Source organism: Aptenodytes patagonicus, chromosome 4 (assembly GCF_965638725.1).
Source record: "Aptenodytes patagonicus chromosome 4, bAptPat1.pri.cur, whole genome shotgun sequence".
In the NCBI taxonomy this organism is placed as follows: Eukaryota; Metazoa; Chordata; class Aves; order Sphenisciformes; family Spheniscidae; genus Aptenodytes; species Aptenodytes patagonicus.
The window spans coordinates 30,944,053-30,959,847 of NC_134952.1; the positions used below are offsets into that span (position 1 = coordinate 30,944,053).

General features: G+C 40.7%; 1 protein-coding gene across 1 annotated transcript in view; it reads right to left on the minus strand.

Moving 5' to 3' along the window:
* The window catches only part of SCFD2 (sec1 family domain containing 2), a 205,613-nt gene that overhangs the window by 162,316 nt on the left and 27,502 nt on the right, over positions 1-15,795 (minus strand). The window contains exon 3 of the mRNA XM_076336245.1: positions 9,166-9,293. Coding sequence (XP_076192360.1) covers positions 9,166-9,293 — 128 coding nt within the window. The remainder of the gene's footprint in view (positions 1-9,165; positions 9,294-15,795) is intronic.

Consider the following 15,795-nt stretch of genomic DNA (forward strand, 5'->3'; position numbering starts at 1 on the left):
AAAGTCCAACAAGGAGGATCAAAATTTATTATTTGCTAGCACAATATTCAACATTTGGGACATAGCCGTTTCCAGTTCTCTTTTCAACTGTAGAAACAATAGCACTCACTAAGAACACATTTCATGGATGCCTGTAGACACTAGCAAGCCTTTTGCCACATTCAATGTGCCGTTTTGCAGCAATTAAAGTTTTTTTTTTTTTTTCAGCCTTTATTTCAATTTTTCCTGTGTTTCTTTCGTTTGCAATAGTCTAATAGTGGATCTGTGACCTAAACCCCTCTAAAGTTCAGGATTAAATGTGACTGTCAAGTTGGACATGAATCAGCCATACGCCCTTGCAGCAATGGAAGTGAACCATGTACTAGGCGGCATTAACACAAACGTAGCCAGCAGGCAGAGGGAAGTGGTTATAACCCTCTATTTAGTACTTGTGAGACAGCATCTGGAGCATGAAGTTTTGGGCTCCGCAGTACAAGACACACTAGAGCGGGTCCAGAGAAGGGTCACTACAATGGTTTAGGGGCCTAGAGAAAACGATGCACAAGTAATGGCTGAAGGAGATATGTTTGTTTAGTCTCAAGAAATGAAAGCAGGGAGGGGAGCCACTTACTGTCTTCAAGGACATAATGAGTGATTACAGAGAAGACTGAATCATACTTCTTGGAGGCGCACAGTGAAAGGACAAGAAGTAATGGTCATACACTGAAGCAAGTGAAAAATCAAACTGTACATAACAGAGAATGTTTTCTCCACAAAAGCGGTTAAGACTGGTGCAGGGTACCCAGACAGGCTGTCGAATTGCCATCCTTGGACATACTCAAAATTCAGCTAAACAAGGTCCAACATATCTAGTCAAACTCTTAAGCTGTCCTTGGTTTGAGCAGAGGGTTGGACTAGATGACCTCCAGAGATCCCTTCCAACCCAAAATTATTCTATAATTCATCCATATTTGTTGATACCACTCATTCTTTGCTAAGCTGCAGGCAGTCATCAAAAAGGGCAAATTTCCTGCCAAGCCTTTTCAGTCAACTTCATATTACAGAATTCTCTCTCTGGGATGCAATTCATAAGAAAGGATGCATATCTGTGCTCTTAAAATGAGCTTTCTGCCACTGCCTTATTTTCTTCTTTACCACCAAGCTTCTGCCACACTGTTGCCTCCACACTAACAGTCATTTCCAAGCCCAGTAAGCACTCTGTTCACTGTTCAACCTGCACAGGATTCGCACCAAGAGCATAAGTACTTGCTCCTCATAAATTCCATTTCTTTCAACTATAGGAACCTATATATGTGCTAGACTGAAAAAGAAGGGATGGAGGATAAATTGCAAAATATGCACATGGACATCACACCTCACGTAGTTCCAGTTATTAATCATAGAATCATAGAATCATTGAGGTTGGAAAAGACCTCTAAGATCATCGAGTCCAACCGTCGACCCAACACCACCATGCCCACTAAACCATGTCCCTAAGTGCCTCATCTACTCGTCTTTTAAATACCTCCAGGGATGGGGACTCAACCACTTCCCTGGGCAGCCTCTTCCAATGTTTAACCACTCTTTCAGTAAAGAGTCCTCACGTCCAATCTAAACCTCCCCTGGCGCAACTTGAGGCCATTTCCTCTCGTCCTATCGCTAGTTACTTGGGAGAAGAGACCGACACCCACCTGGCTACAACCTCCTTTCAGGTAGTTGTAGAGAGCGATGAGGTCTCCCCTCATACTAAGGTACGTTTGTTTTCTCTTTTGAGCAATTGTTTTGTGCTCTCAAGGATGCTACTCTGTGCATTGGCAGGTGAGACTGAAAAAAATGAACAGGCACACCACTTTCCTGAATTCAGCATCCAGCTTGAAAGAAGCACAATGATTAGTGCAAAGATGGTTCCTCAGCTGGTGATGCTTCTAATCAACACTACACACAAATGCAGTGTCACTTACTGATGAAAAACAAACTGTTCTGCTCCTGAACATCTCTCCATCTCCGCTATTTTGTCACATCTCCTGAAAAACAGAGAACTTTGTTGGCAGGAATCCTTCATCCTTTCTGTTACATCTAATGAGTTACAGAGATGACCTGAAAAGTTTAGTTGCTTAAGAAAAACAGCAGAAGGCTACATACTCTTTGCACATCTGGAGCTTGGCGCAACATCTCTGTCCTAGACCGGCAAAACCAGATGACTATCAGAAGATGGGATCTATTTAGTTAGGTGAACACTCTGACCATACTCAACAGGGTCAAAACCCTGAACTTCATCCTGGTTGGGCTGGATTTGACTGGGATAGAGTTAATTTTCTTCATAGTAGCTAGTATGGGGCTATGTTTTGGATTTGTGCTAAAAACAGTGTTGATAATTCAGGGATGTTTTTGTTATTGCTGAGCAGTGCTTACACAGAGTCAAGGCCTCTTCTGCTTTTCATACTGCCCTGCCAGCAAGTAGGCTGGGGCTGCACAAGAAGCTGGGAGGGGACACAGCCAGGACAGCTGGCCCAAACTGACCAAGGGATATTCCACACCATATGACGTCATGCTCAGCATATAAAGCTGGGGAAAGAAGAAGGAAGGGGGGGACGTTCGGAGTGATGGCGTTTGTCTTCCCAAGTAACCGTTACGCGTGATGGAGCCCTGCTTTCCTGGAGATGGCTGAACACCTGCCTGCCCACGGGAAGGAGTGAATGAATTCCTTGTTTTGCTTTGCTTGTGCACTGGGCTTTTGCTTTACCTATTAAACTGTCTTTATCTCAACCCACGAGTTTTCTCACTTTTACTCTTCCGATTCTCTCCCCCATCCCACTGGGGGGGAGTGAGCGAGCAGCTGTGTGCTGCTTAGTTGCTGGCTGGGGTTAAACCACGACACTGGTGTAACACTGCAAGGTGAAACAGCCATATCATCAATTTCTTTCTACGGTTCTCAATGTGGTAATGACTATTCAGAAGGACCATCTTCATCAAGAGTTATCAGGGAAAGCCTAACCCCACTATACTCAAAGAGCATTCCCCTGGGAATGCGAAGGCCTATACAGAAGCCCCCCAAATAGGAATGTATCCAAAACTTTCAGAAACACTTCAAACGCTTCAAAAACTTTTAGCACTCTGAGAAGCAAAAAGCCTTCCTGCCTCTGGGGGTGAGTGATGCAACAAAACATCTGCTATATTGACCATCACTGAGATTGGGAACATTTGCTTCAGGTCAAGACTACATTTTTAGTTGCACTACAGGGAGAAATCAGGAACTTAGTATTGGAACAGGCTGGAAAAACCAAATCCGCTTGGCTAGATAGAAGTTCTGCAGTGTGGGACTCTTACTTTTGATGAGGCAAAGAGCAGACTAATTTAACTCAGGAACCGCCTGCTCAGGATCCAGGCTGCACAATGGAAGGAGTTCAGGTCTGAGACAAGCAGCGTCCCCTCTCCTTGGAAAAATGCCCTGAAAACACCAGTGAGCCCTTGGAGCAGCACTGTGAGACCCACTGTCAGGAATTCGGGACTCCTCAAGCTAAGCCAGGCCTGTCTCAGTCGAGTTGGTACAGGAAGTCTCCTGCTTCATGAGGATGCCTGGAGGGAGACTTTGGCTGCTGCCTCACTGATTCAGCAGCTTGCTCTCCCGATGGGTTTGGAGACCAGGTAAACAGGCAACAGAGAAATGGACATAAACATCTCAAGAACCAGTCTACAGTATGATCTCCTCTCTGCATAGTGGGAGGCCACAGTGTCTCCCAAGCCCAGCTGTTACCCAGGTACCCATCACTTACCCAGAGACGTGCTGCAGAAGGGATTCAAACACCCCACAGACTGCTTTGAGCCCTGCAATACTGATCTGCCTTCTTCTCCTTTGTCACGACCTCAAACCCAGACTGACATTGTCTCACTACTTGTCTCTATCACAGAATTGTCCTAATGGTTGGCCAGAGTAGATTTTAGATATCTGAGATCAGACTTGATTTATCTGGAAAGTTGTGTATGTACTTATTTACTTTATTACAGCTCATTTTCTTAGCAGGTAGCTTTTATGCCTAAAGTTTATTCCAGGAATTGATGGTATTGAATCTTGAATATTTTACATTGATCTTGTCAAGAATAGATAGCATGTTAAACACCATTACAGTCCAATGCAACTATTCATTAAAAAAAAATATGCACATTTTATGTTCTTTATTTTCTGTATGTTTTTAGCTAAGGTATTCATCTATGTCTTCCTGTCCATTTTAAGGTACTTTTTTAACTCAAAATGTTATTTCCTATCTCCAGGCTAAAATTTCAGGATCTTCCCATTTCTACCCAAACAAATTTTAGAGTTCGATTCAATCCATGCAAACCAGCCCATCTGAAAAAGTTACAGTACTCCTTTTTACTTCACAAAGCCTGAGGCTTTCCTAATTTTGTAGTAAGCTTGATTTTTAAAACTGTATTTGTACAGTTCAAATGGGAAGAAACCAAAAGGCTTTTCTTCTGCTAACAAGGGCTTGTGTAATGCCACGCTGCACTTTGTTTCTGTTACTATACCAGAGTGTTTCTACTTTCATCAGTCTCCATGCCAGTAAAAAGACACAATAAAGGAATTCAGACTCGATCGAGGTTTACTGTGCTCTTTTCAAACAGAAGATCAAGGGTGTTTCTAAAGCCACAAAAGAACATTTGTAGCAAAGTTTTTACCACTGCAAAATACTATGCTAATAGCAAAGCTTTCAACAAGAGATTCATGGGCTGCCACATTCAGAAGACGATTAAGATACGCATCAGACCTATGAAGAAGGGAACAGGAAATAGAGGAATGGAAAAACCAGCAACCTTTCCACGTACTGTAAGTCAGGCTGCTGCCTCAGAGCAGAACTCCTTACAGCCACTTCCTTTAAGAGCTGAGCAGAAGTAATCCCTTTCCAGTATTTACAATCTCACTTGAATTTAGCACAATGCTATAAATCTCACCAAAAAGCTATTCTGATGATCTTCTAAACTGTCTTCTAAAGAGCTTTTCAAAAGGAGACTTAATTCTTTAAATAAATTTCTTTGAACGCCAGGATTTTTATTATGCCAAAATAATTTACGCCTACACATTTACACCTACACAATGGGATATCTGACCAGAACCTGGCAAATATTTATCTTCCCCAGATATTTATCAGCATTCACTTGGGTATCCAAAACACAAATGCAACCGCCTCAGAGGCAAAATGGAGCTGATGTAGTTCTTAAAAAGCTTTTTGGGCTTTTGGTTGGTTTTGTTTTGTTTTTTAAGTGTGTGTGCGTGTGTGTGTATATATGGAATATTTTGATGCCTCTATTTCAAATGGACTTCTAGCAAAAGACAGCTCCACCTGTTTACATGCAAAAACATACTGTTTGGGAAATGTATCTAGCTGAAAGGGTTAAGGCAAAACTTAGATGTAACTACTATGTTAGCAACATGGTTTCAGTGCATTTATACCATCCTGTAAGGAAGGGTCTCAATGTCAGCATGCCCACAGTAAGCAATACCAAACAAATACTCCCCAAAAGTCAATACTGGCAGCATTACTAAACTCCACATGAAATTACGTCTTCAAAATCCATATACCCATGTTATGTATTTATGGATGGAATGGATTAAACAATAAGTAAACCGGATGTACCACGCGTAAAGCCTTTATGCTGGCTGGAATTCTGCACAGTGCTTTGCCTGCCTTCTCCAGGGCTGACCTCAGAAAATCAAATATGCTGCATAGCTATAAAGCTCAGGTTTTGTTCTGTAAACAAAGGGCACAGCAGGTCCATAGTTTTGTGTTCTAGTTGGGTTTATGGACCATCACTTGGCACTTTGTCTCCCTCTGTGATGTGGTTTCCCGAGACTTGCAATTCTTCTTTAAAAAAGAAACTGGATTTTCTGAACAGCTTACTAGCCTGTGTCACTTGCTGAAGTTTGTAACAACAGTGTAGTTCTTTCACTCACAAAGTGAAATGACAGATAAAATACGTACTTTCCTCAGACATAAATGGAAGAAAAAAAGAAAAAATGCAAATCTTCCTTGAAGATGGTATAAGACCACTTAATGGCCCACCTGAAAACCTGAGCATGGGACGGCTACAGAAAAAGGAGAGAATCCTGCTCTATTTACAAATGTCATGGACCTGGTCTTAAATTTGAAACTGGGCTTGCTCCAAGAGTTCATCCACCAAAACTTTCAAAAAAATGTTGCCAGCTCTGCTCATCCTATCTTCAGCCGCCTTCTTTCTACACTGAACCCTTCTGAAACAGTCAATAGGACTTCCATACATCCCCTCTATCACTTTCCTTGATACAACTAATAAAATGAATATGCAAACCAAGAGCACCTGAAAGCAGCACTCCAATCTACTCAGCTCAAAAAATGTGGCCAAAATTGTTGATTTCCTTTATTTCCCTTTCTTCTCCTTCCTCAGAACTCCTCTCCTCTCTCCACTCCTGCTGATTTCAATGGGAGAAGATGGAGTTCTCAGTGGCCTGCAGATATTTGGGGGTGTTGGGGAGAAGACATGTCCTCTTCTACAGTTCTCCTACTCTCCTTCCCTCTCAGGAGGAGCACACATTCAAAAGATATCAGAAAGCAAAATCTTGAGCTGTGTGTCCTCCCACAACTGTCAGAGCTCCTGCCACACGCAGCCAGGCAGAGAAAGAGGAAAGCCGGGCGTCAGGCACGTCAGCTGCAGAGGAAACGTGGGCAAGCACACACACACCTCTGAGTAATGAGAAGCCTTTCAAAGTCCAGAAAACAACAAAATTTATTTTCCTTGCACTGAAAATACAGAAACAGGATGGGATTGAGTTTCTCATCGCTGCAGAGGGCTCCTGTGCTGCCAGTGTCACACATGATGCAGTTTTTCAGGCAGGTGGCCACTGCAGGAGGGCTCGGCTACACCAAATGGAATTCAAAGCTTTGCTTTCAAATGTAATTCACTCCTTATTTCCAGGGGGAAAAAAAGCAAAAAAATAGTAGTAAGGAAAATACTCTTACCATCTGACACAGCTGGTCTTAGTAAAGAGAGTAAGAGGCAACTTTCATGCTAGAAAACAACTCTCTGACATTTAATATTAGGGCCATAAAAAACTCAGAAAATACCCTAAGTGTTGGGAAAAACAGCGTACAATACACCGAGATCTTCCGATACAGGCAGAACCTGAGGTAAAATAATAAAAACTCACTTATAAGCACAGAGCAGAAAGAGTGACAGCATTTCCCTTCTCTCCAGCCAGTGTTGCCTCACATCACAGCTGCAGTGGAAGCAAGGAGCCTTTCGACTAAACACAGCAATCGGGATCTGAACAGGCCACTAGAATTTTTCCTTCTCAGCAAAAGCAGCAATTGATAAACAACACAGTTTCCAGCTTCCCTACAGTGTTAAGGTGTTCTGCAGCACGATGGCTGATGAACACTGTAAAGATGCAGATCTGTTCTAAAATGTCATTAATAAATATGTCATTGGACAATGTGACATCTGGGCATGAGTTTCAGGTTTTCAGCATTTATGCTCAATGAGAAGTTTTGATTTTGGTGACTGTAGTGCCCTCCTTTCCTTGTTTCTCATTTTATCCCTGTTTATCATTTTCAAGACTGCCTCGAATTTTATTTCTCCCTCTGAAGTTCAACTACAAAGTTAACTATAAAGTTAAAAACTGATTATGATTGTAGTACAAGATAAATACAGAATTCAGAAAATAAATAACAAACTCCTATAAAGATTATAGCTACAATCCAACTTATATTGCATCCTCCAAACAAAAACAAGCCTCAAGAATGATAGTGCCAGAAATTTGTTTCGCCATCAACTCTTAGATGTTTCTGCATAGCACTATATTGGGTCCACGTATGTCAGACATTTAGACTGCCATCAACAAGTGTCAGCTAATATGGTTAAAAACAAGGTTATTGCAGCCTTCACAGGATACCATGGGAAAGGGACACAGAGGAAAAGGTGTCTGATCTAATCATTCACACAAAGCAGCAAAGATGGTAGATGGATTGGTACCTCTCAAAGACAGGAAGTAATTACTTTTAAAACAAAGTTGATTATTTCTTTTTTTTAAGGCACATGAAATAGAAAAACAGTAGGGATTCTTAATATTATTATGGTGAATACTCAGACACACATTATCAGCAAAAGCTTAAACAAGATTTTATCTTTTACTGTGCCTTACTTCCTTCAGACAAATTTGTAATAGCCATCTCACAGCTGCTCCTTTTCCATTTCTTTAAAACAGCTTACAGCATTACTGTTGCACAGATCTAGTATTTCTGATTAATAATCTCCTAAATGTATGCTCTAGGTATTTGTAAAGACCATACAATATATGAAACGTTATAGTTGTTAAGAGTTCATGAGTTGGCTGTACATCTAATTCTTCTACAATATTTTGGCAGTTTACTCTGGAGTCCCAAATAAAAGCCTATCATTCCTATTCTGTGAGGACCTTTCCCTCTTGATGAAAAGTTCAGCATAAAATACTCTTAGAGTACATAAAATGCAAAAAAATTATTGCAGTATTGAGCAGTATCATTGTTTTTATAAGCCTAATATGATATCAATTCTTGCATTTCACTGAATATGGTACATACTGAGAATGAGGTTCTAAAAAAGCTCTTGAAAGTCATTATGTTATATTCTGTATCTCTAATATTTTGAAGAATTCAGGTTTCAAGAGTGCCTAGACATGGTTTTCAGCTTAAACTCTCTTGAGCCAGGCAGCCTTACTTCACGTAAACCTCACTACCTACATAATGTAATCACTACCTGTATAATGTAATCATATCCAACTTCCATCAGATCAGCTGCTATTTGCAATTCCTGCTTCCAGGACACAAATCCTGCTGACTTTTTAAGAATACCCAAATTCTCATGCTTTGCAGAATAAAGACAAGCAGCATTGCTAACCATTTGCATGCCTTTAAAACCCTCCTTCATAGAATTCCATTGCTTCACCACTGCTCTCGGTCTTTTTAAGGTTGTTATATTTAGAAGAAAACACTTGTGTCTCACTTACATACCAGAAAGATCCTATGGTAGTCACGATGCTCACCTGAAATCCGTTGACAAGGATGGGGATGGGCCAAGGATGGGGATGAGTTTTCCTCGAGAGGGTTAAGTGGAAGAAAAGGAGCTGACATCATCTTTCATATTACCACTATGCAGGGAAGGGTATGTCACACTACTCACCCATGCTCATCTTAATAGGTAAATTTTCTCTGCTCGCAGCCTCCACAAGGTGTCTCCTAGCCTCCATCACAGCTTCCTTTTGTTTGAGGTTCATGAAGGACTCCCAGAGAGCTTTGGCAGCTGGATCACTATAAGAAAATGACAGGGTTACACTAAACATTGCTTGAATAATGCAGTAAGCTTAAGACAACATTTATATTTTAAGATGAGTGCTTCTACTTAGTAACTTCTCCGAGGTGGGCAGGATACAAGCAAAAATAAAGCAATACAAAAGCTTTCTTTTTCTTAGTGGAACAGTTGCTACAGTTTTACAGAAAAAAAAATCTAGAATGTTTTGCTACCAATTATAAAGCATTAGAATTCATATATAATAAATAAGTATGTCAGCCTCAAAGTAACCACTACTGTTAAACCATGGTAATATTAGAAACAGTCCAAACTTCTTTAGTTACCAAAAATCTATGGAAAGGATGGGCTCTAACTTCCTCGTGGGAGTTTAAATCCCAAAGCCAATACTTCCAACGCTGAAGGCTGTTGGTATGATTTGATGAACTACCGTCACATTGGGTTTCATGGATTTGCCTTACATGAAAAGAATAACCCATAGCAAAACGCAACTGTCCTTATGGTTTCTGTATTTACGGATTTCCTTTTTATTGTTGCTAAGCTTAAATTAGGAATTTGTGTGGCTCATCTGCACTCAGTTCCCTGTCAGTCTTCTCTCTCCTCCAGGACACTGCATTTGTTGCTGTTGTGAATGAATTCAGTGTTTTCTCGGTGGGGGGCGGAGGAGAAGGGAGGAAAAACCCTCGCCTGGGGCTAAAGCCACACATTGGGATTAACTGTGTTGGATTTTTTTTTTAATTTATTTTCTTTTTTAAAGAAAAAGCTTCCCTCTGTTTTTTCCTCAGGAGACATTTAACTCCTAAATACGTTTTGATGTCATTTACAACATGCTTATAAACATGCCAAAACAAGCGCTCTTTCATGGAAAATAAAAAAACTCAACAATTCATTTGATACCCATTACAGAGCAGCTGTGCTTATGCTCTGCTGCAACAGCAGGGCTGTGTTTAGCAACCTGTGCTATCTCCCAAACCAGGTAAGAGGGTCACCAAGCCCCACTCGTGTCATCCCAGGAACCCCCATCCTCTGTCAAGGCCCGCGTGGGTGGAAGGACTGTGGAAAGAAGGTTGAGTTACCCTGCTTCTGAACGAGCCACAGATGAATAGGAAAAGCAAATTTCATCCTATGAAATTTGAAGGATCTTCCTTTTAAGAAAGGAAAAATCAGATGACCTGACACAGTCTTTCCATTTCTCTTTCACACAGTGCAACTCGACCTTCCTCCAGTGATGGAGGCAAGAGGCAGCACATCCCAAAGCAGCCCCGGCATCTGCAGCAGCTCCCTCTACTCGATCACCAAGTGTGATCTGAGCACTGATGCTGCACACTGTTCATGGGCAGCAGCTCCAAGGGGATTCCTCACAAGAAAAAGCACACTGATTTATAATGTATGATAGTGCAAGAAATAGGAAAGAGTTTTCCAGCGCAACCAGATGCTTCAACACAATCTCCCTTAAGTAATGGATCCTTGGGTATGCTATTTTTACAGACTATCTACTCAATTATTATGATTTAGTCTTACCCACCCAGCATCACTTTTAAATGCAGCCTGTTGACCCTGTTCAGATCACATTCACAGGGTACGTTTCACTGTCATTTACAAGCGCGCCTGAGGTTTGGATTGCAAGAGGCCACCGCTTTGCCTGTTAGCTAATCCCTTCCTAAACATGCAGCTCCAAATAAAAATCTATAGAGATCAGGAATCAGGCCTAAACCAGCAGGAAGCTATTTTAAAAAATATTTTTCTTCCTATTTGAAAGAAAAGTCAAGCTTCTGTTTTCTAAGATTTTAACCTGTTCTTATTTTCCCAATTCTCTTCATCACCATGAATATGAGCAGTCTCTCTCACATAAACAGAGACACCAGGAGCTAAGACTTTAAAACAAAGGAAAACAACATAAGGAAGCTAAAATAAAAGTGTCCCAAATTTTGCACAGGTTTTTGCAGTCTCATCTTTCTCAATCCTATACTTCACAAAGATATTTAGCAAATAGTAAAGTGTGGAAAGTTCATCCCAAAAGCATCTATAGACCTCAGTAAAAGTCAGGATGTATGTGATAAGGTTGCACCATTTTTCTACCTGTTGTCCTTGCTTGCTGCTCTCCCTTGCCATGCCACATGTTGATCAGTCCTGTCAATTTAGACTGCAAGGTCTTTGAAAGCAACATATACTACACTTGTATAATCACTACAAGTCCCTGTTTAAGCTGGTACTTCTATTTGCTACTAGTTTAAACAATAAAACCCCTCCAAAATAACAGACTAATTATTTTAAACTAAAAAAAAGTAAGAATGAGTCATACTAATGTACTAAGAAAGAAAAATATGGAGGGGGGGTGGGAGGTTTGCTTTTTGCTTTGTAAACTTTCTTCCTCCTTTAGTCACAGTAGGTTTTCTTTAATCCCAAGGACCTAAGTTTGCACGATCCCTGAAGGTTGCTTTAGCACACCAAAAATAACAAAAAGCAAAACAACTGTGGTACAGCCTAAAAGCAGATGGGGGTCAACCACACTCCTGCATGCTTGGATCTCTGTGTAATCCACTGAGTTTCTGTAGACATTTTTCTTCCCACTGCTTTGCAGAATACCTAGTGGTTTAGGTATCATATATAGAACAACATATAAACAGGATGAGATCTATATATATTAATAGCTCACATACATAGCCAACTGACTAGGTCAACCCACAGAAAGCAACAGTTCCCATGCTCAGCCATTTTTTTTGAAATATAAACCAGAAAGAGCAACAAAAGTACTTGTATGTTTTCTGCTGAAGACACTTTTCTCGCTCCCCCGCTATTACACCTTCAGAAAAGGGCTTTTACTTTGAACAATTTCATCAATGACAAGACAGGAATGGCTGCTGGGAATGAGTCAGTAGGATGCAGTCCAGGGCTCTGGTGTTGCCTCTTGCCTGATCTGAGAAGTTACCACAACATTTTCCTTTTAGAGATTTCTAACACTCGGAAACAGTATTATCTTATCTTCCCCTTTTGGTGAGACATTTGTCTGCGACTGCCTTCCAGCTCTTGTCATGGTGCCCTTCTCCTCCTCTTTTTCCCAGCAGTTCCTCTGCTTTGGTTCAAATGCCCTAATCCAATGACACTGGTGCTGTAATCAGTGCTTTGTATGGGATCCAGTACCCCAATTCAAATTTCTCCTTCCTCTTGCAATCCTTGACTTCACAAGGATTATTTATTGATTTTATACATTATCTAGTGAACTGCTGCACTCTGAAAGTAATTTTCTGAAACTAAGTAGATTTTTTTTTTTTTTAAATATTTTATGCATTACAAAACCTTTAAAGGTATCATCAGAATCACGGTGTTTTGCTTAAGAAAAAATAAATTCTTTACAGTTACAGTGCAATACAGATCAGGAACTCTAAACCACCCTTCAAAATAAATGTCACAACAACAGGTAAGTATTACAGTGCACACTTCTGTGCATCTCTATCACAAATGTTTTGCAGGGCACGGCAAGCCTGACAAAGAGAAGACAGCACTAAAATTCAGGGGCTTCTGCCATTAACCAGTTTCACCAACAAGCTTAGAGTTTTGCTCACAGGTTTTGACACCCTGTCCCTTCCTGTTATCATTACGGTCATAGTACCTAATCAACCAGCCATCTCAGAAAACAGAATATAATAAAACCAAGCGTAGCAGTTTTCTGGTAGACAAATTAGAAGTTTATTAAACGAAAACATTACGTTATGTCCAGAGATAAGGCTGAAGTCTTTGAAAAGCCCTGTTAGACACAGCTATACCATTCGATATACATAAAGCAAGGGTTTTGACAGACATCTGATAATTGCAAATTTCTCCCTTCCTCTCATACATAAATGTTACATTTTTTTAATGAGCCATTCTCTGTTCCAAAACTGATTAAAATTTAACTGCATATAATTTGGACTTTAAAACAACAACAAAAAAGGTTATAAGGGAAGAGGAAGAAATCTAGACACCTAAAAGATGCAGCTTCCCTACTTCTGGTATTTGCATGCCAGTTTTCAAAGCTGAATCACGAAGACAAAGAGGGGAAAAGGACCAAATCATCAGACCTATAATCTATACAAATCCTAAAATGAGACATCAGCTGGCAGTAGTGCCAAGAAACAGGTGCTGATGAGAAGCAGGTCAGAAAGACTGGGTGTTCTATGCTGACCAAAGATAGCTGCAGGCGATTCAAAGCAGCTCTGATTTGCAGCCTCCAGAGGCACTCTTTCTTTAATTAAAGATAGGAGAGATGGAAAAATAAAAATAAAAATAAAGAATAGAACAAGTTAGCCAGGAAGTGGCTAACTAGCTGGCTTCCCAAATTTACAATACCCAAAGGAAAGACTGCTCAATGAAATCTGCTGTTCACTGGTAGCAAGATGCCAGGGTGAAAAAGCCAAAGCCTTGAGCAGAAGTAAGGGTGCAGTTTGGTAAGCAGTTCTTTTGGTGATTGCGTGCTGGCTTCAGCAACACTCACTGTGGGGTAACTTGTTCTCATTCCCATGGCACCCCTTTCAGCTGTGGCAACACGTTCCACGTGGGACTATGCATTGAGTCAGATAGGAAAAAGTTGGTAATTTTTAAACACAGCTCAGATCCCTGAACTAATTTGCTTGATCTAGACATTTACAGGTTGATAATCAAATGCCTGATCTTGCATCTGTTAAAATAATTGTAACTTATTCTCTTGATCTGGTCTGGTCTGGTCCTGCAAGGACAATACTGCCAAGGTTATCTGACAGACAGAAAGTGCCCCTATCTGTGATCATCTGTAGGCTTAGTCTCAAAGCTACTCATTTTGAACGCACCTGGGGAGAACAGGGGAGGTTGGTGGCATTGGGATGTGCTATTACCAAGCTGGAAGTAGTAGTCTGGAAGTAGGTGAAATCAAGCTCTAGTCAATGCAGAACAAACCCTCAGAGGAGATGCAAACCTAAAGGCAAAGACAGAAACCTGGGGACACTTACTACCCCTGGGTGGTCCAACGCACAACACCACAATTGTAGACTTGGCTGAAATGATATGCCTCTTGCTTCACACCACCAGTATAGAAAGATATTTACTTCCCTTACTGCTCCAGGTCTTGTCTATTACTGGTAAGTTATTAAAATATGGTCTTCCAGGTCACTAATGCAAGAGCAAAAGGTCGAGAAGCAATAAGCCCATACTAGAAAATAGGTCCACTCAATGACTAAGTGTTCCTCATTTACGATTATGTTTTCAGATTTACCAATAGGCCATCCTTAACCCCCGTAGCATTTATAATATTAGTTTGGTAATGTATTTCTTCAATCAGTATGTATAATTAACCAAATGAAAACAAGTCAAACACTCTTGTCCAAGCAGCATACCATAATCACCAAAATTATCAGCCACATCTGTAGTCTCTGGCAAGCTATTACAAATTATTTTAATATGATCTAATTTCCAGTCAAGGACATGGAAATTGACATGTACATTATCTATTACTGGATTTTTGCCTGGACTGCTTTGCCTAACAGGACAAATTCAGGTCATCCTGTTTTCTCCTTATAAAACACTGGCATAACAAACTTTGTCTTTCAGTTACGTGCAACCCTTGCCATGTCCCCAGGCTTACTGCAAAACAGGTCGAGTCTCTTCCACAACCTTTTCAAAGGCCAAACTGAGAAGTCAGTATCTACATCCAGTTTCCTTCCCAGATCTCCTGTAGCTCAAATCAAGAAAGAAAAAGATGACTTTGTACAGTTTTGGTTTGGTTTTAAACTGCTTGGGGTCAGGTGAAAGCACAGCCTACATCAGAAACAGCAAGTAACCAGGTGGAGGACATCATACAAGCAAGATGTTAAGGAAGGAAGAATAAGTAAATGTGGTTATTGCTACACCTGGCAAAGGACATGGGATTTCAAAAAGGAACTTGCTGATGCAGGCTCTGAATAAGTGACAGAAAACAACAGTGAGTGGGCTTCAGAAATTAACCAGCTGAAATGACAGCATTTCAAGCGTAACAAAGTAGTCGTGTTTGTACTTTCACAGATTAAAAAAAAATCAGAAGGAAAATTGTGATAGTCTCAACATGAGACAGATTCTGTGCTTCAGATATCAGCAAAAATTTCACCTTATGTCTATATAGCTTTACAGCTCAGCTGCGCCTGTATATTTTCCCAAGAGGAAGGGAGGAGGGAAAAATTCAGTAAAGATTAAATTGGTGCTTCATCAATACCACAAAGCTGCCCAAAACTGAGCGACTGCTAAAAAAGAAAGAGTGTGCTGCCAACGTATCCTTTGCAATAACTCACATTTGTTTAAAGACGATGCAACATCCACATTAAGTGCACAGCACTTCAAAAAACACCACCCGAGTGGTTAGAAGACCATTACTACAAAGGACAAATCCATTGTTGGCAATATGTCACTCGAATACTGATAAACCGAAGAGAAGCACAAGCCTGCGATAAGATGCGATGATTTGGCTATGAGCCTGGAGCGAGGGGCCACGTATCAAGAGACATCCTCCCTCCTCCAATTCCC